This window comes from Mauremys mutica, chromosome 12 (assembly GCF_020497125.1).
Source record: "Mauremys mutica isolate MM-2020 ecotype Southern chromosome 12, ASM2049712v1, whole genome shotgun sequence".
NCBI classification, from domain to species: domain Eukaryota; kingdom Metazoa; phylum Chordata; order Testudines; family Geoemydidae; genus Mauremys; species Mauremys mutica.
The window spans coordinates 55,452,795-55,473,527 of NC_059083.1; the positions used below are offsets into that span (position 1 = coordinate 55,452,795).

The 20,733-nt window shown below is 49.5% G+C and overlaps 1 protein-coding gene across 1 annotated transcript; it reads right to left on the minus strand.

The window, feature by feature from the left end:
* Positions 1 to 2,988: 2,988 nt before the first annotated feature.
* Positions 2,989 to 15,295, minus strand: LOC123345407 (zinc finger protein 883-like). The gene is made up of 3 exons (XM_044982250.1): positions 15,244 to 15,295; positions 4,931 to 5,047; positions 2,989 to 4,608 (listed from the first exon to the last, which is right to left on the minus strand). The coding sequence occupies exons 1-3, from the start codon at positions 15,275 to 15,277 to the stop codon at positions 3,119 to 3,121; spliced, it is 1,641 nt and encodes a 546-aa protein (XP_044838185.1). The 5' UTR covers positions 15,278 to 15,295; the 3' UTR covers positions 2,989 to 3,118.
* Positions 15,296 to 20,733: the final 5,438 nt, after the last annotated feature.

The following is a 20,733-nucleotide window of genomic DNA, read 5'->3' on the forward strand; positions in this document are numbered from 1 at the left end:
CAGAGGCGGTCCAGCAGCGCTACACAGCAGCATGCTTTTGCTTTTGCATGACAGCAGAGATGGTTACCAGCCATATTGTACCATCTACCATACCATAAATTGGTAATAAGATGGGCATGGTTACCAGTCCTTTTGCACTGCACCATTTGCTGCTGTCATAAGTGCCCCTGGCTGCTTTTAGCCAGGGGCGCAAAAGCCAAAATTGGGAATGACTCCCTGAGTCAATCCCTCCTTTTTGGTATGTAAAAATAGAATCATTCCTGCCTAGAATATGGGCAAGTGTATTACAGAACCACTGTATCAGAGAACCAGAGAGCACAGCTGCTCTGTGTCAGATCCTGCATAGATTATGAGCTGTATGCTATTCACAGGGGGTGCTCCTGCAACAACCCCACCTGTTCATTCCATTCTTCCCCAGCCTTCCTGGGCTACCATAGCATTGTCCCCCCACTTGTGTGATGAAGTAATAAAGAATGCAGGAATAAGACACAGTGACTTGTTAGTGAGAAATGAGTGGAAGGCAGCCTCCAGTTGCTATGATAGTCCAGATAGGACATTAAGGAGTGTGGAGGAGAGGAGCCCATCATCCTGCTGCTAGTCCAGGGGCAATTGAATCTTTTCTTTACACATGAAGGGTGGGGGCTGATGGAGCTCAGCCCCCTGTTGCTATGATGACGATGGTTATCAGCCATACTGTACCATCTACCAGAAAAAATTAGGGCCAGGCGCCCTTGATTGACCTTACCGATGCTAGTCAGCATGGTTACCAGCCCTTTTGCACTGCCCCATGTGCCAATAGGCTGATGATGAGGACGGGTACCAGTCGTATTGTACCATCAGCCATCCATAGCGTGGGGGGAGCAAGGATGTTGGTGTTGAGTGCTGCACCATCGCGTCTATCTGCAGCATTCAGTAAAGATAGGGTGACATGTCAAAGAGTCAAGAGAGGATTGTTTTCCCTTTCACTTCTGGGGGTGGGTGGGGCGCTGCGTAAATTGCCTAGCTATGCCCTGACCCACCGCGGACACTGTTTTTGACCCTAGAAGCATTTGGAGCTCAGCCAAGAATGCAAATGCTTTTCGGAGACAGCAGGAACTGTGGGATACCTTGCGTCCTCAGTCCCCCCTCCCTCCATGAGCGTCCATTTGATTCTTTGGCTTTCCGTTACGCTCGTCACGCAGCAGCGTGCTGAGTCTCTGCTATGCCGTCTGTCAGGAGATTTTTTAAAAATACTTTGGACCAGGCGTAACATTACAGTAATTCCCCTAATTAGATGCAGGAGTCTCCGAGCGAGATCACCCTGAGGACGGTCACTGAAGGAGATAGAGAGCGCATGCTGCGTGAAAGCCAGCACAAACCAGGGCCCTATGCAGCCGTGCTCGGGGAGGCAATGCTCCCTGAGTACCTCATGAAAGCCTGGCGCGGAAAAGTGTGCTACCACGGAGCACCCAATAAGGCAGCTCTCCCCAGGAACCTCCTGCGGAGGCTTTTCGATTACCTCCAGGAGAGCTTCGTGGAGATCTCCAAGGATGATTTCTGTTCTATCCCCATATATAGAGAGACCTCCTTTTCACATACTTCAGATTCCTGTTATATTAAGAATAAAAGTTTACATGGTTAAAGCACTTACCGAGTGATCCTTCCCCTGATTCAGGGTCCGGGTTAATGGCCGGGGACGGTTGGTAGGGGATCTCCGTGACGGTGATGAAGAGATCCTGGCTGTCGGGGAAACCAGCGTTGTAAGCGCTGTCGCCTGCCTCGTCCTCCACAAACCCTTCCTCATCTTCCCCGTCCGTGAACATCGCCGAGGAACTGGCCGTTGACACTGTCCCATCGTCAGAGTCCATGGTCGCTGGTGGGGCAGTGGTGGCAGGCTCTGTAGCGTCCGTTTGCCGCTTTGATTTTTTGGTAGCCTTGTCTGGGGTCCTTGATTTTCACGCGGCGCTGCGTGGCATCCCGCCTGTATCCTCTGTCTCTCATGGCTTTGGAGACCTTCTCGTAGGTCTTTGCATTCCGTTTTTTGGAGCGCAGCTCCGAAAGCACAGACTCCTCGCCCCACACACCGATCAGATCCAAGAGTTCCCGGTCAGTCTATGCTGGGTCCCTCTTTCTATTCAGAGATTACATGAACTCCTCTGCTGGAGAGCTCTGCATCGCTGCCGGTGCTGCTGAGCTCGCCCTGATGTCCAACCACGAAATGAGATTCTAACTGTCCAGACAGGAAAAGGAATTCAAATTTTCCCGGGACTTTTCCTGTGTGGCTGGTCAGAGCATCCAAGCTCGGACTGCTGTCCAGAGCGTCAACAGAGTGGTGCAGTGTGGGATAGCTCCCGGAGCTAGTAAGTTCGATTTGCATCCACACCTAGCCTAATTCGAGATAGCCATGTCGAATTTAGCGCTACTCCCCTCGTCGGGGTGGCGTACCGAATTCGAACTAAAGAGCCCTCTAGGTCGAATTAAACGGCTTCCTAGTGTGGACGGTTGAGCGGTTAATTCGAATTAATGCTGCTAAATTCGATTTAAAGTCCTAGTGTAGACCAGGCCTCATTCTAAGACACCTATCTCTCCCCATTCATTGTAGAGAGGGAGCTCCTAACTCAGGCTTCGTTGATCCCAGTGTTGTTCCTGTAATTTTCTAGGTGCCAAAAAATTTAGTCTCTGCAATACTGAGTGTCACAGCACCTAAATCCCTCAGTGGATATCAGCCTAAAAACTATCAAGAGTTAATGTGAAGTCAGCATATAAGATAGGGATGATTCTACGTATACAAAACCAAATTTCAATAGAGAATGTCAATGGAAGTATCTGGAAAATTATAATAAAATCCCATCACAATTTGGAAGTCTGATCTCAGACTTGTTCTACACAGCTTTGCTCCAGGAAGGTCATTTCATTTTCTGCTTTATAACTACATCATGTCCTCTCCATGGCCACTCCTACCAGGTCTGTCCTGACCCTCTGAGATTTGTGGGAATTGGCAAAGGTGTTATTCACTTAGCCCTTCCCCAGCCAGGACAATTCTTGGTTTTGTGACCTCTGGATTCTCTTATGTGTTATGAGGTCTGAGCTGTGCCGCAAGCCTTTCCCACAGTCAGGGCATTTATAAGGTTCCCTGATGTCACTGAAAGTGTGAGATATGACTGAAGCCTTTCCCACAGTCAATACACTCATAGGGTCTTTCTCCACTGTGGATTCTCTTATGTTTAGTGAGGACTGAGCTATGACGAAAGCTTTTCCCGCAATCAGGGCAGTTATAGGGTCGCTCTCCTGTGTGGGTTCTCTGATGTGATAGAAGCTGTGAATTCTGACTGAAGCTTTTCCCACAGTCAATACACTCATAGGGTCTTTCTCCACTGTGGATTCTCCTATGTTTAGTGAGGGTTGAGTTCACAGTGAAGCTTTTCCCACATTCTGGGCATTGAAAGGGTTTCTCCCCTGTGTGGACTCTCTGGTGAGTAACAAGGACTGACCTCTGACGGAAGCTTTTCCCGCAGTCAGAGCAATTATAGGGTTTCTCTCCTGTGTGGATTCTCTGATGTGCTAGGAGGCGTGAGAGCCGACTGAAGCTTTTCCCACACTCATTGCACTTGTAGGGTTTCTCTCCCGTGTGGATACTCTGATGCTGAGTAAGAGTTGAGTTGTGACTGAAGCTTTTCCCACAGTCAGGGCACTTATAGGGTTTCTCTCCTGTGTGAATTCTCTGATGTGTTAGGAAGTGTGAGATGTGACTGAAGCTTTTCCCACACTCTTTGCATTTGTACGGTTTCTCTCCTGTGTGGATTCTCTGATGTTGAATAAGGGTTGAGCTTTCACTGAAGCTTTTCCCACAGTCAGGGCACTTATAGGGTTTCTCTCCTGTGTGGGTTCTCTGATGTGATAGAAGGTGAGAGTACCGACTGAAGCTTTTCCCGCACTCATTGCATTTGTAGGGTTTATCTCCCGTATGGATTCTCTGATGTTCAATGAGGACTGATCTATGACGGAAGCTTTTCCCGCAATCGGGGCAGTTATAGGGTCTCTCTCCTGTGTGGGTTCTCTGATGAGATAGAAGCTGTGAATTCTCACTGAAGCTTTTCCCACACATGAGGCATTCATAGGGTCGCTCTCCCGTGTGGATTCTCTTATGTTTATTAAGGTGGAACCTCTGACGGAAGTTTTTCCCACACTCTAGACACTCATAGGGTCTCTCCCCCGTGTGGAGTGTATGATGTTTACTAAGGGCTGATGTCTGTCTGAAGCTTTTTCCACAGTCGAGACAGTTGTAGGGTCTCTCTCCTGTGTGGATTCTCTGATGTCTAATAAGGGCTGATCTGTATTGGAAGCTTTTCCTACAGTCACCACACGTGTAGGGTCTCTCTCCAGTGGGGATTCTCTGTTGAACAGCTTCTTTGATTTTCCTAATTCCTCTTGATTTACCCTGTCTCTCCTCTGAGTGGTTTCCTTGCTCTGTCTCTTGCTCGCTCTGACCCTCATGGTCTTCTCCATCCTCAGGACTCTGGGAAACATGCCCTTTAGCTCTTCCCGATACTGTCCCCTGTGGTTCCACTTGCTCAGCACCTTCCTGCTCAAGATTCTCCTCCTCAGTCTCACTCACTGTCCCATCACCTGCTGGGACAGAGAGAGAATCCAGACAGGAGTCAGTCCCTGTGCTGGGTGAGATGGGAACCTCAGAAAGGGGAACAGAAAGTGGGGGAACAAACCAAAGTAACTGTTGAGGAGATAAAAAAAAATCAGGGGCTTAATCCTACCTACTCTCCCTCCAAACCTTTCCCAAGAAGAGAGAGGAGGTGACCCATCCTTCCTCCACATCCTCTGAATATAGATGAAGGCAGGGGCCAAAGGGTCAGACACACTTGATAAAAATTCATGATTGATCTTTGCCAGGAGGATAGAATATTTGGTTTCTGAATCAGTTTTGCACAATCCTCACCTGTGTGGGTGTTTCTTGGGATCTCTCTTTCCTTGTATCCATGGAGATCAGGGAGCCACGTCTCCTCTCCTTGATCCAGCCAGGAGATGATGTCAGGTTTGAAAATCAGAAATCCTGCTTGTGAGGCAAAGAAACTTGTTCATTAAGGTCAATTCTGTTACTCCTTCCAGATCCAGGTTCTGAGCAGGAAAGCGCAGAGAGGCTCCCTGCTCTCCCCTCCCATCCCCTCCAGGGTGTGGACTATAAACCATACAAGATCTGATCTGGAGCAAGGATTCACCACCTCTGTCTAGGAAACTGTCCTAACTTATTCCCCTGGGGAGCTAAGCAGAGTTGCTACCCTCTCTAGCTATCTGAGATACAACCACTCTCCCATCACTGACAACTACACTCCCTTTCCTGCCACACCTATCTCTCTCCAACACAAGACAGAACATAAAGATGTTGGTGCACCAACTCGCCAACCTCCTGAGGAGGGCTAATATTCTGGGGTGTATTAACAGGAGTGTTGTATGTAAGACACAAAACATAATTGTCCTGCTCTACTCAGCACTGAGGAGGGCTCAGTTTGAGAACTGTGTCCAATTCTGAGCACCACACACTAGGAAAGAAGTGGACAAACTGGAGAGTCCAGAGGAGAGCAACAAAAATGATAAAAGATTTAGAAATTTTATAAGGAAAGGTTAAAAAACATGCATGTTTAGTCTTGAGAAAAAGAGGATGGTGATGAATTGAGTTAAGACAAGAAGTAATAGATTTAACTTGCAGCAAGGGAAATTTAGGTCAGATAGTAGGAAAAAAAACTTTCTATCTAGAAGGGTAGTTTAGCTCTGGAATAGGCTTCCAAGGGAGGTTGTACAATCCCCATTGCTGGAGGGAAATGGTTGGATAAACACGTCAGGGATAATCTAGGTTTACTTGGTCCTGCTTCACTTCTTGAGGTCCCTTTCAGCCCTACATTTCTATGATTCTGTATTAGTTAGACTTAGAGCTCTTTCATCTGGAGACTGTGTTTCACTAGGCAGGGCTGCCCAGAGGGGGGGGCAAGTGGGGCAATTTGCCCCGGGCCCCGGGCTCTGCAGGGGCCCCCCAAGAGAACAGATGAGGCTCCGCCCCTCTCCTGGAGCCTTAGCGCATCAAGCAGCGTCCTCAGACAGCGCCGCAGCCTGACTCCGGCGGGGCCCCTGAGCTCCGCCCCACTCCGAGCCGCGTGGTGAGGGGGCGGGGCTGCGAGCTCCAGGCTGAGCTCAGCTCCCTCCGCTCGGCGTGGAGCTCCCAACCCCGCCCCCTCACCACGCGGCTCTGAGCAGGGCGGAGCTCAGGCCCCGCCGGAGAAATGCTGCAGCTGTTGAGCGATGCTCTGAGGCTCCGGGTGAGGAGGGAGCCGGGGGTAAGAGGCTGGGCCCAGGGGGGTTGGCTAAGGAGCAGGGAGTCCTGGGGACAGTCAGGGCATAGGGAGGGGGCGGAGGTTGGGGGGGCGGTCAGGGGGCAGGGAATGAGGGGGGTTGTATTGTGGGCATTCTGGGGGGGGGGTGGATAGGGGTTGGGGCAGACAGGGAGCAGGGGTGGGGTCCCAGGGTGGTGGTGGGGGGTCTCTGGGGGATGGTGAGGGGACAAGGAGCAGGATGGGTTGGGGATTCTAAGGGGGGCAGTTGGGGGAAGGAAGTGGGTGGAGGTCGGATAGGGGGCAGAGCCAGGCTGTTTGGGAGGCAGAGCCTTCCCTACCCTAAAGCTCATTCAGCAGTTTGAGGCTTGCAGAAGAGCCAAGCTGTTAGCTTTTCCATTAGGGCTGCCATCCCTTTCACTTCTCAAATGCCAAATTATAGTCTATATTTAATTTCAGTGCCATAGGGAGATTCATGTCAGGGGAGGGTAGCTTCATTTAAAATTAGCTGCTGGGAGAGGGATCACATGAGAAGAGCAATATCCTTCTCAACCCTACCAAGGGAGACCCCCCCATCCCTTGCATTCCCTGAAGCTTCAGAGGGGTTAATTCAGTGGTTCTCAAACTTTTGTCCTGGTGACCCTTTCACATAGCAAACCTCTGAGTGCAATCCCCCCCCCTTATAAATTGAAAACACTTTTTTATATATTTAACACTATTATAAGTGCTGGACGCAAAGCGGGGTTTGAGGTGGAGGCTGACAGCTCATGACCCCCAGTAATAACCTCGTGACCCCCTGAGGGGTCCTGACCTCCAGTTTGAGAACCCCTGGATTAATTTAATTTTAGCACCCTATGTCCATTCACATGCATGTGCTATTTTGAGCATTTCAGTTTTGACAACATAGGCTCATCCCAGATTCTGGAACAAGTTCAAATGCTCAGTTCGTGGAGTATGTACATAAGCTATACTAAAGACAAACCCACAGTAACCGTCTCCAGTTTGTGAGGGACCACATGGAGCCAGTCTCTAGGAAACAGCATGGAGATTTAGTCCATTAATGGCTATTAGCCAGGATGGGTAAGGAATGGGTGTCCCTAGCCTCTGTTTCTCAGAGAGTGGAGATGGATGGCAAGAGCGAGATCACTTGATCATTACCTGATAGGTTTACTCCCTCTGGGGCACTTGGCATTGGCCATTGTCAGTAGACAGGATACTGGGCAGGATGGCCTTTGTTTGACCCAGTATGGCTGTTCTTATGTTCTAACCTAAATGAACCCAAAGTTATGGAGACAGATATGAGTCAAGGAAGCCAGCAGAGTATCAGAAACCTGGAAAAATCTCTGCCTGGATAGGCTCAGGTGTTTGGTTACAAGCTGAGGTGGTTCAAAAGTTTTGGATTTTTTTTAAGCAGAATTTTTTTATTGTTTCTTTAAACAATCAAACACAGCAAGCAGCAAATATTTGGCCACACACTTCTGAAACCTCAAACCATGTTCAGGTTTTGGCAGACTAATTTCAGCTTTTCAATTTAAAAAACCACAACAAATTTTGAAGGAAGGCAGATATTGTCCGTGATTTTTTTCTGCTTTTTAAAAAACCCTAGTTTTCGATCCAGAAAAAGTTTTGATGGAAAATATTTGTCCAACCCTTTTAATGAGCTTTAGCGCCTTTTAGCACTAGCTGGTGCTGAGAACCAGTGATATCTTGTAAAGAAGTTTTCTCAAAACTGGGTTTGTGCCGAAATGCGGAAGGTTTATTTTTCCCAGGGGCGCCCGTGGGGGGGAGGGGGGAGCGAGTGGGGCAATTTGCCGTGGGCCCCACAAGGGCCCCCAGGAGAATATAGTATTGCAATTTTTTTATAGAAGGGGCCCCCAAACTTTCTTTGCCCCAGTCCCCCTGAATTCTCTGGGCGGCCCTGTCACTAGGTGTCCCCATGCCGCACCTTGTATAATGGGGCAGTGGTCCCTGACTAGTCCAATCCCCTGTGCTGAGGCAGGACCAAATAAACCTACACAATCTCTAACAGGTGTTTGTCCATCTGTTCTTAAAAACGTTCAGTGACAGGGATTCTAGAACCTGCCTCGATAACTTTTCTAGTGCTTAAATATCCTTACAGTTAGGGCTTGGCTACACTTGAAAGTTGCAGCGCTGGTGGAGGCTTTCCAGCGCTGCAATTAGTAACCGTCCACACCTGCAAGGCACATCCAGCGCTGCAACTCCCTGGCTGCAGCGCTGGCTGTACACCTGGTCTGGTTGGGGTGTAGCGAGTGCAGCGCTGGTGATCCAGCGCTGCTCATCAAGTGTGGACACACACCAGCGCTGTTATTGGCCTCCAGGGTATTAGCAGATATCCCAGAATGCTTTTATAAATTACTCTTTGTTTTGTTATGCAGCCTCTCTTTGTTTTGTTGTGAACTCGTAGCTCCGTAGATCCCGGAGCTGCTTATCTACAAACACAGCTCCTGTTTGCTGTGATCAATCTGTCAACAATCAAATGAGATAATGAGGCAGGCAGGGAGTGAGTGTTTGCTTGACAGAAATGGGGCAGAGGGGAGAGAGGGAGTCCGTTGGCTGCAGGCTGTTTGCAGTTAAGAGTTAAGGGTAAGGGATCGGGAACATGTTCTGATTTTTCAAGGCAGGAAGGTAACACACAGTGTTGGCTCCAAAAATCCACTCTCTCTCTCTCGCCCGCTCCCTGTCACACTACACCACCCCCCACCCCCCTCTTTTGAAAAGCACGTTGCTGCCACTTGAACGCTGGGATAGCTGCCCATAATGGATCACTCCCAACAGCGCTGCAAATGTGGCCACACACCAGCGCTGGTAGCTGTGAGTGTGGCCACACACCAGCGCTGTTCCTACACAGCTGGATGACCAGCGCTGCAAACTACCAGCGCTGCAACTCTTAAGTGTAGCCAATCCCTTAGAGAGTTTTTCCTAATAGCCAACCTAAATCTCATTTGCTGCACATTAAGCCAATTACTTCTTCTGCTATCTTCAGTGCACATAGAGAACAACTGATCACCATCTTTTTTACAACACCCTGTAACATGTTCGAAGACTGTTATAAGGTCTCCCTTCAGTCCTTTTTTCTCACAACTAAACATGCAGGAGCCCGCACCGCAATCCCCAGACCTGAGCCCCCTCCCAGAGCTAGCACCTCATATCCTGTCCTGCACCCAAACCCCCTCCTGCACCCCAACCCCCTGCCCCAGCCTGGGGCCCCCTCCTGCACCCAAACTCCCTCCCAGAGCTTTCACCTCAACCCCTCTTGCATCCCAACCCCCTGCCCCAGCCCTAACTCCCCCCTCCTGGAGCCAGCACCCCATACCCCCTCCCGTACCACAACACTCTGCCTCAGCCTGGAGCCCCCTCCTGCACCCAAACTCCCTCCCAGGGCTTGCACCCCTCCTGCACTCCAACCCTCTGCCTCAGGCTCAGCCCAGAGGCCCCTCCCACGCTCCAAACCCCTCGTCCCCAGCCCAGAGCCCACACCCCCTCCCGAACCCCAACCCCCCCCACCATGGTGAAAGTGAGTGAGGGTGGGGGAGAGTGAGCGATGGAGGGAGTGCAGGATGGAGGGAGTGTGGCGGGGCTTTGGAGAAGGGGCAGGGCCTCGGGAAAGGCACGTGGTAGATCCTGGGTCGCACTTAAATTCAAAAAGTCATCTTGTGCGTGAAAAGACTGGAGATCACTGATCTAAACTATATTCCCTAGGTTGCATATGATAGTGGGATTGTGTCAAATCTTTACTAAAATCAAGCTAAATCATGTCTAGTGCTACTTCCTTATGCACTAGGAGAGTAACCTTGTCAAAGAAATAAATTAGTTTGTTGTAGCTTGATTTGTACTTGACAGATCTATGCTACCTATTCCTTATAACCCTGCTATCCTCTAGGTACTTACAAATTGATTGTTTAAAATATTGTTTCAGTATCTACCCAGGTATCAAAGTTCAGCTGACTTGTCAATAATTCTCTGGGTCCTCTTTGTTCCCCTTTTAAAAATAGGAAGTCAGTTTCATTTTCTCCAGTCCACTGGGACCTAACCTGTTCTCCATGAGTTCTCAAAAATAATTGCTAATGTTTTCTGGGATTGCCTCAGCTAGTTCCTTAAGTATCCTACGGTAAATATGCCAACCTGAATACCTCTAACTTTACTAAACATTCTTCACCTTATTCTTTCTCTATTCTAACTTGTGTTCCTTCCTCCTTCTTGTTAATACGAATAGTGTTAAGCATCTGATCATAATTATCTTTAGTGAAAACTGAAGTAAAATAGGCATTAAAGAGCTCAGCCTTCTTGATGGTATTCATTGTTAGCTATCCTTCCCTGCTAAGTAGTGGGCCTACACTTTCCTTTAGCTTTTTCTTGTTCCTAATATAGTTATGGAACCTCTTCTTATTTCCTTTTATGTGCCTTGCTATGTGCAACTAATTTTGTGCCCCAACCTTTCTCATTTTTTCCTCAACATGCTTCTCCTGTTCTTTAATAATCATCCTTAGTAATTTATCCATTTTTCCACTTTTTACTGGATTGCTTTTTGATTTTCAGGTCAGTAAAAAAAGCTCCAGATTCAGCCATATTGGCCTCTTACTATTCTTCCCATCTTTCATTTGCATTGGGGGTCTTTCTTGTTGTGCCTTAAATATTCTCTCTCAGATACTGCCAGCTCTTCTTAACTCCTTCTTCCCCTTAAATATTCTTCCTCTGGGACCATACCTACTACTTCTCTGAGTTTGCTAAAGTCTGGTTTTCTGAAGTCCATGATGCAGGCATGCAGGATCATATGCCCCCCAGATTTGCTGCTTGGCTTGTACTGAGCATGCTCACATGGACTGAGGGAGGCAGCAGGGGCCAGGAGTGATGGATGCAGAGCCAAGGGAGGCAGCAGGGGCGATGAGGGGGTGGATGTGGGGCCGAGGGAGGCAGTGGGGGCCAGGGACGATGGGGAAGGGTGTTAAGCCACACTGCTGAGTGGCTGGATCTGGGGGTTAGTGCCCGAAGCCCCGGGACCAGAGCTGTGGCCAGAGTTGGAGCCTGGGGGCTGCATGGCTAGATCCAAGTCAGCACCTGCTGCACTGCCAGAGCTGGGTGTAGGAACCCACCACCACATGGCCAGAGCCAGGGGTCAGCACCTGAAGCCATGCTGCTGGAGGCTGCAGCTGCCACTAGAGCCTGCTGCCCAACCACCCTACTCCACCACCTCCCCTTGCTCCTCCAGTGTTGTGTCCCACCTGTCTGCAGAGATGGTGCAGGGTGTTGCAGCCAGAAACTACAGGGAGGGAGGGGTAAGTGCCACTGCTTCGACTCCCTACAACACCACCCAGGAAACTGTCATGGCCGCATGAAAAGTGGCTGGTGGCCGCATTTGAGAAACGCTGGACTAGAGAACCTCACCCAGAGACTCCTAATCAAGCCCATATCTTGTTAAACTAGACTCTATTTCTTAGAGAGAGACATCCATGGCTCAATTAAAGACTCCAAGTGATGGAGAGTACACCACAACGCTAGGTAATTTCTCCAATAGTTCACTTACCTCAACATTTGCACCTTGTGACTGCCCTGAATTTGTCCAGCTCCAGGTTTCAGCCACTGGATTTCATTCCGACTTTCTCTGCTAGATTAAGGAGCCCTCTGCTGTCAGACATTTTCTCCCCATGTAGGTATCTTTGGGCTCTGTACAATACACCTCTTAACCTTCTCCTGGATAAACTAAACAGACTGAGCTCCTTTAGTCGCTCACTCTAAGGTAGATTTTCCAGACCTCGAATCATTCTTGTGGCACTTTTGTAAGCCCCTTTCCAATTTGTCAACATTCTTCTTGGAATGTGAACACCAGAACTGGACACACTGTCCACTAATAGTTTCCTAATGCCTCAAACAGAAGTAAAGCCAGGTTGGCTGGCTCACCGGGGATAAAGGCTAAAGGCCAGGCTTCTTTCACTCAGCTGGTAAACCATCCACTTTGCCGTGAAAGTGAAGGCTATGTCACTTGAGTGCTAATAGTCCTTCAAATCCTTCCCACAATGTCCCCTTGTGCTCATAAGGACAGAGTGTCCTCCCCTGATTCAAAGAAAAAGAATCATAGAGTGTCTCAGCTCCCTGCAGTGCTAAGAAGCATGGGATGAGCCCCCAGAAGTTATAGGGACATACACAGGCTGAGTGCAGCACCAGTGAGGACACTAACTTGCGGAGGGCTTGCAGGTGACTGCTCACAGCCTGGCTAGGCTAAGCCCAGTGCTTAGACCCAGGTGTCAATCACCCAGGATAAATCTGCACCCAGAGAATCTGAGTTTCTCTCAGGCAATGTCCATTCCCACACACAGCCAGTCACCTCCTGGACTGGACACAGGCATCAGAAACACCAGACCTGCCCCCATCCCCAGCCCTGTCAGGCCGCTCCCTACTTCTGGCACAAACCAGAACTGTCCCTTTAGGAAGGATTGCTGAGCTTCACTTCACTTCACTTCAGTTACCCCATGAACCACAGACCCAGAGAGGCAGAGGAGATGCTCTATTCCCATCTGGGCTCAAACGCAGACACATTGTCATGCTAATCTATAAAGCAGCAGTTACCATCACGCTCCATCCCCAGAAATTCATGAAAACTCTACCCAAGCAAGAGGCCAAGGAGCACAAAGATGTATTAGCTATAGCAGGGTGGAGAAAGCTGGTGATAGGTTACACACGAGCAAAAAGAGACTTCAGAACAAGGAATTTTTGTACCCCTTACACCAGTGCTGCTGCTGCAGGAGGCCGAGATTATTAGCGACAGAAGCATAGTGAAACTCACAATAGACCGTGATTTCAATCTGTTATCAATGTACTTATGTGGCCCCTCATACCATAGTAACTGAGCACTTCACAGTATTTAAAGTCATTATCCTCAGACCTCTGAGGCATAGGGATTGGCTGTAATAAATATTGTACAGATAGGCAACTGGGGCAGACAGTCTAAGTGACATACACAAGCCATTGTGGCAGTCAGAGTAAGAAATTAAACCCAGGTCTTTGGAGTTTGCTGTCAGAGCCCTAACCACTGGACCATTGTCTCTCTCAAAATAGGCACCAGATATTCACGTAGTGAGAGACAGGCCCTACCCCAAACAGCTGTCAATCTAAAAACACAAAACAGACAGGGAGCGGATTTATTTCTACATTTCACAGAGGGGAAAAGGAGGACTAGGAAAATAAAGCTGGGACTTCTAAAGGGGCACAGACACCAAAGGAAAAAGATTGGATGTCTAATTCTCTAGGGTCCCTTTGAAAATCACAGACTAAGTGATTTACAAGAGGTCAGACAGGGAGGCTGTGGAAGAGCCTGGAATTGAATCCAGGTCTCCTGAGTCACAGGGCAGAGCCTGAAACTCAAGAGCCCTCCTCGCTTTTTTCTACTATAGTGACATACCCCACAGAACACTGCCAGACCATAAATTACATCATTAACCCTCACTGAGCCCCAGAACCCAGCCCCTCTCACTACCAGGAACCATCACTTCACAGAGACTAACCACAGCCAGGAAGAGACACCAGGAACAATGCCCTCCTTCCAGGAGTTCGGCACATTGGCACAAGGAGCAGCCCTTAGTGAAGGCACTAACAACAGCCAAACCCAGACCCAGATCCATAACACTGGACCAGGGGTTCTCACAACACATTTTTGGTAGCCTCAGAATGCGGCCACCAACTCTTGCTGGTGGCTGCTCTGACAATTTTTCCTAAAATACTTAATTAACTTTAGGAAAAACAAATAAATATGCATATGCACATGTCCAAATCATTGTAATTTATTTATGTAGGAGTTTTTTGCAGACTCAATAATAAAAATGTACAGTTGTCTCTATTCTTTACTGGACCTAAACAGAATAGAAACTCAAAAAAGGTGCTTTGCATGTTCTTGTATTTTTTGTTGTTGTTTCTTTTGAGGTTCTTTTTGGTTGGTTTTCTTTAGATTTACTAGCTGGTAAGTCTGCTGCTGTGAAAAGTGATACTTGTATATTAACATCACTTTTCACAGCCTCACAGCTAGCTACTAAGTCTGCTGTGAAAAGTGATATTAAAAAACAAATACAAATATCCCTTTTCACAGCAGATTTACTCAGCTCTGGCAAGCCCAGGGACAAATTAAGTCCTGGATGGAGAAGTGGGTAGGGAGGTGCCAGGGAGGGGGCAGTGAGTCCAGGGGATGGTGCCTGAAGCTCCAGGACTGAAGTCCGAACCCAGCACCTCCGGGAAAGTGGGAAGTCAGTGGCTGCCTGCTCCTCCAGTGTTTGTCTCTCCAAGAGGCTGTGGCTGCACTAGAAGCGCTATATATGCTGCTGTAGTGTGTCTGGTGAAGACGCTCTATGCTGACAGGAGAGCACTCTCCCAGTGGCATAATTACTCCACCTCCAAGAGAGGCAGAAGCTATGTTGGCAGGAGAGCATCTCCCACTGACATAGCACTGGCATGGACAGCAGCTAGGTCAGTGTAACTTGCGGCGCTCAGGGGATGTCTTTTTCACACCCCCTGAGCGACGCAAGTTATATTGACTTAAGTGGTAGTGTAGATCTGCCGTAAGTGTATTTGAAAATCTGGTCACTGGAGACTTAGGCCGAGCCAAGTCATGAGACACTTGTCCATCTGGGAGATGGCAGAGGGCTCAGAGGCCCCAGAAGTTGGAACTTGCCTCAAGAAGGAGGAGTAGAGAGTGAATTTGTCTCACTTGAAAACCTTGGTTATGGGAAGAGTAGCATCATCATTATATCCCTGAATCGTCTGTTCTGTGGGAGTGGATGTGGAAGGGATAGTCTCTCACACACAGGAGCTAGGGGCTGATCCTCCTGATATCTGGGGGACCAATGAAGAATCCTGCACAGAAACCAGCCCTGGTGCTTTAGAGACACCTGCAGCATCTACTTCCCAAGGGGCTATGAAACCTTACCCAGCAAGGTCACAGTCTCATAATTCTCCCGCATGACGTCCCTGTAGAGGGCTCTCTGACCCGGGTCCAGCAGAGCCCATTCCTCCTTGGAGAAATACACAGCCACCTCCTCGAAGGTCACCAGCTCCACTGCAGTCATTTCCCTTCCCTGTCTCTGGAGGGCATGGGACAACCTGGAGCAAAACATGGGTGTTATTCTGCAGCCTGTCAGCATGAGGAGGGTGCCGGGGGAGGTTTCAGTTCCCCCCAGTTCTTTCCCACAGACATTCTAGACTCCGCCATTCTGGGGAAATACTTGAGCCAAGATATTTAAAAAAACTCTAAAGTTAGATTGCAAATCCCTATTCAGTTCTCTCAACACATAGCCTGGGATTCAAATTGCTGAGCCAGCAAATTGCTGTAGCTTCTGAAAGTGGTGTGTGTTTATGTTCAAGAGAAAGGTGCTAAAATGTAACTAGAACAGAGGTTTGGGGGCCTAAATTTAGGCTTGACAATAATGAGGCCTGGTAAATTGTGGGCAAAGTGAAGTGAGACAGCTCAGAAGCTGGTTCTTCATTCAACTTTCAGAAATAAATTCACCCCAGAGCGAGACTGTCCACTGTAAAGATCAACATAGGAACTGCCAGAGTGGGTTGAAGTGAGGTTCATCTAGTAACACTGAACATGTTATAAGCATCTGAAAAGGGCCCTTTAGACTAAAATTGTGCACCCAACAGTGCCACTGTGCGCTCCAGCGGTCATGAGAGAGCAGAATCCAAGGAGCCGCTTTGGGGGATCCCCCTGACACTGTCCCCCGGGCAGCACATTCCCCCAGCAGCGCTGGGACCAGGCAGAGGCAGGAACTGGCTTTTCTGCTCCCTCCCCTTCACCTTGTCCAAGGAAAGTCAATCTGCCCTGGGGTGCTGCAGGGAATGGGGCTGGGAATCTCCCTCCCCACTGATTGCTCCTGCTGCCCCTGCCAGTCTCTCCCCCTGTCTCCCTCCCGCCCCCTCCCGTCGGGCTGGGAGACTCGGTCCCTGGCCCGGCCCGGGCCGTTCGCTCTCCCGGAGCTGGCTCGGCTCCTGCAGGCGCTCAGGGGGGCAGAGCCGGGGGTGGGGGATCAGGGAGGGCAGCAGCTCTGGGACTCGCAGATTCCCCCCCCCCCCCCCGGAGCAGAGCTGGGGCGAGGAGGGGCCGGTGGTGCAGAGTCACTTTCCTGCCCGGCCCCGGCCCTTCCCCCGGGTCTCGCCCCTCACCTGCAGGCTCCGGCTCAGGGGCTGGTGTCGGCAGAGCCCGGGGCTGCCCCAGGGGCTGGTTCCAGCCCCCGCAGAGAGTCCCCCCGGGCTGGGCACAGAAGGGCGCTAAGGAAGGGCTCTCCCCGCACACACCTCGCTGGGGAGCAGTTGATCAGTTCGGGTTCCGGGATCGCAAGGGACGGAGACGGCAGCAGCTTCTGACCCAGGAAGTTCAACCCCGAGAGTGCAGGGTAAAGAAACAAAGCAGCCGCCTCCCTCCCTTAGCTGTAGCCAGAGCCGGGCAGCCACTACAGCTAATGAGCCCCCCTGCTGTAGTGAACATGCTCACACAGGAACTGCTGAGCCCGCTGCCCCACACGTGCCGGGACTGCAGCACCCCTGCGCTGCCCTCGCTCCGGCTCTGATTCTGCTGCCTGCTCTTGCAGGCCACGGGTTAAAACGGAGCAAAGGTGGCAAATCGAGGAAGGGGGTGGAAAGTGACTGGCCCGGTGTACCGACACATTTCGAAACCCTCCCGTTTTGCAACCATACACCTGGCATTTAGGTGGAGGGAGCTGGGGGAGGGCTGCCTGCAGCAAGTAAGGAGGGGGCGGCACGCAGGGGAACTCCCTGCCCCAGCTCACCCCTGCCCCGCCTCCTCCCCGAGCACACCGTGGTCACTTCACTTCTCCCGCCTCCCAGGCTTGCGGCGCCAATCAGCTTAGGTGCCCCCAGGCGGGAGAAGTGAAGCAGCGACGGCTTGCTTGGGGTGCTCGTGCACGGGGCAGGGGGGTGCCTCAGGGCGGAGCTGCTGTAGGAGGGGCACCTCAGGGCAGGGGCACGGGGGGGAGGGCGCAAGGTGGAAGTTTCGCCTAGGGCACGAAACATCCTTGCACCGGCCCTGGAGGCAGGGGAGGAGGAGCTGGGGTTAAGCCTGGGGCAGGTCTGGATTAATATTTTGTGGTCCCGTCGCCAAACGTATTTGTGGGCTCCGATGGAGGCAATGGAACATGGCGTGGGGAAGTCAGTCCCCAGGGTGAAGGGCTGGCCAGGGGCAATGGGGCATGACACGGCAGGGCGGCCCCACTCCACCCAGTGTGAGGACACTGTTTACAAACGGGCAGTTGCCAGACGGATACTGGCCCACCCGGCCCTGTGGTGCCCGTGTTCCCTTTCCCCATGGGGATGGGCCCATGCCGTACCACACAACCCCCAACACCTCCAACTCCATATGCCCAGCACCCCCAATGCCCAGCACAGCACCCTGCACACACCACCCCTGCCCAGTGCACTCCCACCCTCAGTCCCACCACAACTGCCCATCAATCCACACAGACCCCCCACTTCCTAGCGCTCCCCCACTGCCCAATGTCCTTCCCTACAGCCCCACCACAACTACATAGCGCCCCCCAACAGACCTCCACTGCCAAGCACCCCAAAGCACACAAACCTCCCCCACTCCCCAGCACCTCCCACCCCATCACAGACCCATTCCCCCAAGCCCTGTTCCCAGACCCTGCTGAGCCAGGACAGAGCAGGGATCCCCCACTCCCAGCACAGTGCTAGGGGTTAGGACAGCTGAAGCTCGGGAGCACAGAGCAATCCTGTCCCAATGGGCCCCACACAGCACTACCCACCTGGCACTGGTGCAGAGGAAGTGTTTCCTTGCATGGGCGGGGGAGCCACCAACTTCCCCAGCCCACCACTTCCACAGAGTGGCAGGGAGAGGCAGCCCCCACCCCCGGGAAGCCCGAAGCAGACAGTCACCGGCCCAGAGTGGCAGCGGCTGAGGGCTCCTCTCCGCCCCCATCTCTGCTGGCGATGACAGGGGCAGAGAGGAGCCCTCAGCTGGCTGCCAGCCGAGAGGAGCAAGTAGTGGACGGGAAGAAGGGTCATGGGGTGGAGAGGAGCCAGCGGGAAGGGCCAGGGGGTGGAGAGAAGCCCTGGGCCGGGCAACCGAGTGGGGCAAACGATGGGGGGAGGAGCCGAGGGGTATAGAGGAGCTAGCTGCTCTGGGCGCAGTGCATACAGACAAATCAGTTTTCAGCTTCATCTATGGCGGCTCACTGGTGCAGCGTTTATTCACAGCAAATCAGTGGAAAAGAACTAAACCAATAAAAATAAATCATACTAATTAAAGCAATAAACAAATGCAAGCTTCTAGAAAAAAATTAGAGGTTCAAAATACTAATAGCTAATTACTTTAAATCAGAGAATGTACTGGATGTATTGTACTGCACACACAAAGAAAATGAAACAGCATACACACTACTATGTAAAGCAAAATAAACAACTGACCAAAACTAAATACCCCCTTTTCCCCTAGCTGATCAAGCCTGTATTCCCAGTCCTGTCAAATCCAAATCCAATCAAATACACACAATCTGAAAATTCAAAACATTTTTAAGGGACTCTGTCCTTCTCTCTCTGTGCCTCTCTACCAGCATGTTCATAGTAAAAGAGAAGCAAAAAAGTGCCACCATGGCTAAACGACAAAGTAAAAGAATTAGTGAGAGGCAAAGAGTCATCCTTTAAAAAGTGGAAGTTAAATCCTAGCGAGGAAAATAGAAAGGAGCATTAACTCTGGCAAAAAAAAGTGTAAAAATATAATTAGGAAGGCCAAAAAAGAATTTGAAGAACAGCTAGCCAAAGACTCAGAAAGTAATAGAAAAAAACAAAACAAAACTTAAGCACATCAGAAGCAGGAAGCCTGTTAAACAACCAGTGGGGCCACTGGACGATTGAGATGCTGAAGGAGCACTCAAGGACAATAAGGCCATTGCGGAGAAACTAAATTAATTTTTTGCATTGGTCTTCATGGCTGAGAATGTGAGGGAGATTCCCAAACCCGAGCCATTCTTTTTAGGTGACAAATCTGAGGAATTGTCCCAGATTGAGGTGTTACTAGGAGGTGGTTTTGGAACAAACTGATAAACTAAACAGTAATAAGTCACCAGGACCAGATGGTATTCACCCAAGAGTTCTGAAGGAACTCAAATGTGAAATTGCAGGACTACTAACTGTAGTCTGTAACCTATCATTTAAATCAGCTTCTGTACCAGATGACTGGAGGATAGCTAATGTGATGCCAATTTTTAAAAAGGGCTCCAGAGGTGACCCTGGCAATTACAGACCAATAAGCCTGACTTCAGTACTGGGCAAACTGGTTGAAACTATAGTAAAGAACAAAATTGACAGAAACATAGATGAACATAATTTGTTGGGGAATACTCAACGTGTTTTTGTAAAGGCAAATCATGCCTCAGCAATCTACTATAATTATCTGAGGGGGCCAACAAGGGGGGACAAGAGGGATCCAGTATTTAGATTTCCAGAAAGCCTTTGACAAGGTCTCTCACCAAAGGCTCTTAAGCAAAGTAAGCAGTCATGGGATAAGAGGGAAGGTCCTCTCATGTATTGGTAACTGGTTAAAAGATAGAAAACAAAGAGTAGGAATAAAAGATCAGTTTCCAGAATGGAGAGAGGTAAATAGTGGTGTCCCCCGGGGGTCTGTACTGGGTCCAGTCCTATGTAACATATTAATAAATGATCTGGAAAAAGGAGTAAACAGTGGGGGCTAGTTAAAAAGCCCACTCTCCTTGCTAAATTGGTAGTAAAACAAAGCCTGTGCTCATGGAAAGGGACAGTTCAACAACAACAACAACAAAATTGGGCCCAAACAAGCAGGAAGGCAACAAATACAAAAAATTAATAAACAGGTTAAAAGCCTTAAGGGCATAGTGGCAGGAGTAAGAAAAGAAGTAAGTGCAAACATAAAAGATTTAAATCCCTAAAATAGTACTTAAAATGGCAAAATCTAAGTTAATTAAGGTGTCATTTTAAAAAATAAGCAAGCAGTTTAAAAAAAAAAGTAAAAAGTTAACTCTGCAGAGGCTGGAGGGAATTAATCAGTTAAATGTTGTAAAAGTGTTAAAAAAGAAAAATGTTAAAAAAAAATCTTGGTTTCTTTGCAGCTATTCTGAAGAAAAATGGGCCCTTTTCCAAAAAAAGTCTGTAAATAATCCAGGCAAAAAAACCTAACTATAAAATCTGTCACAGGGGCCCACAAAAGGTTAATCCGGCCCTGACTGGTGGTGAACTGAAATGGAGAATATGTGTTTTTCTATTTAGGGCCTTAGCTAGAGAAGTCAGGCCTGGAAATAAACTGATCACTGCCAAGGCAGTAACTGCCAGCACCGAGTGTTCAAAACTCATGAGATTGGCTAAAGGAATCAGGAGATTTTTTCTAGAATTACATGTTGGACTTTTTGTTTGC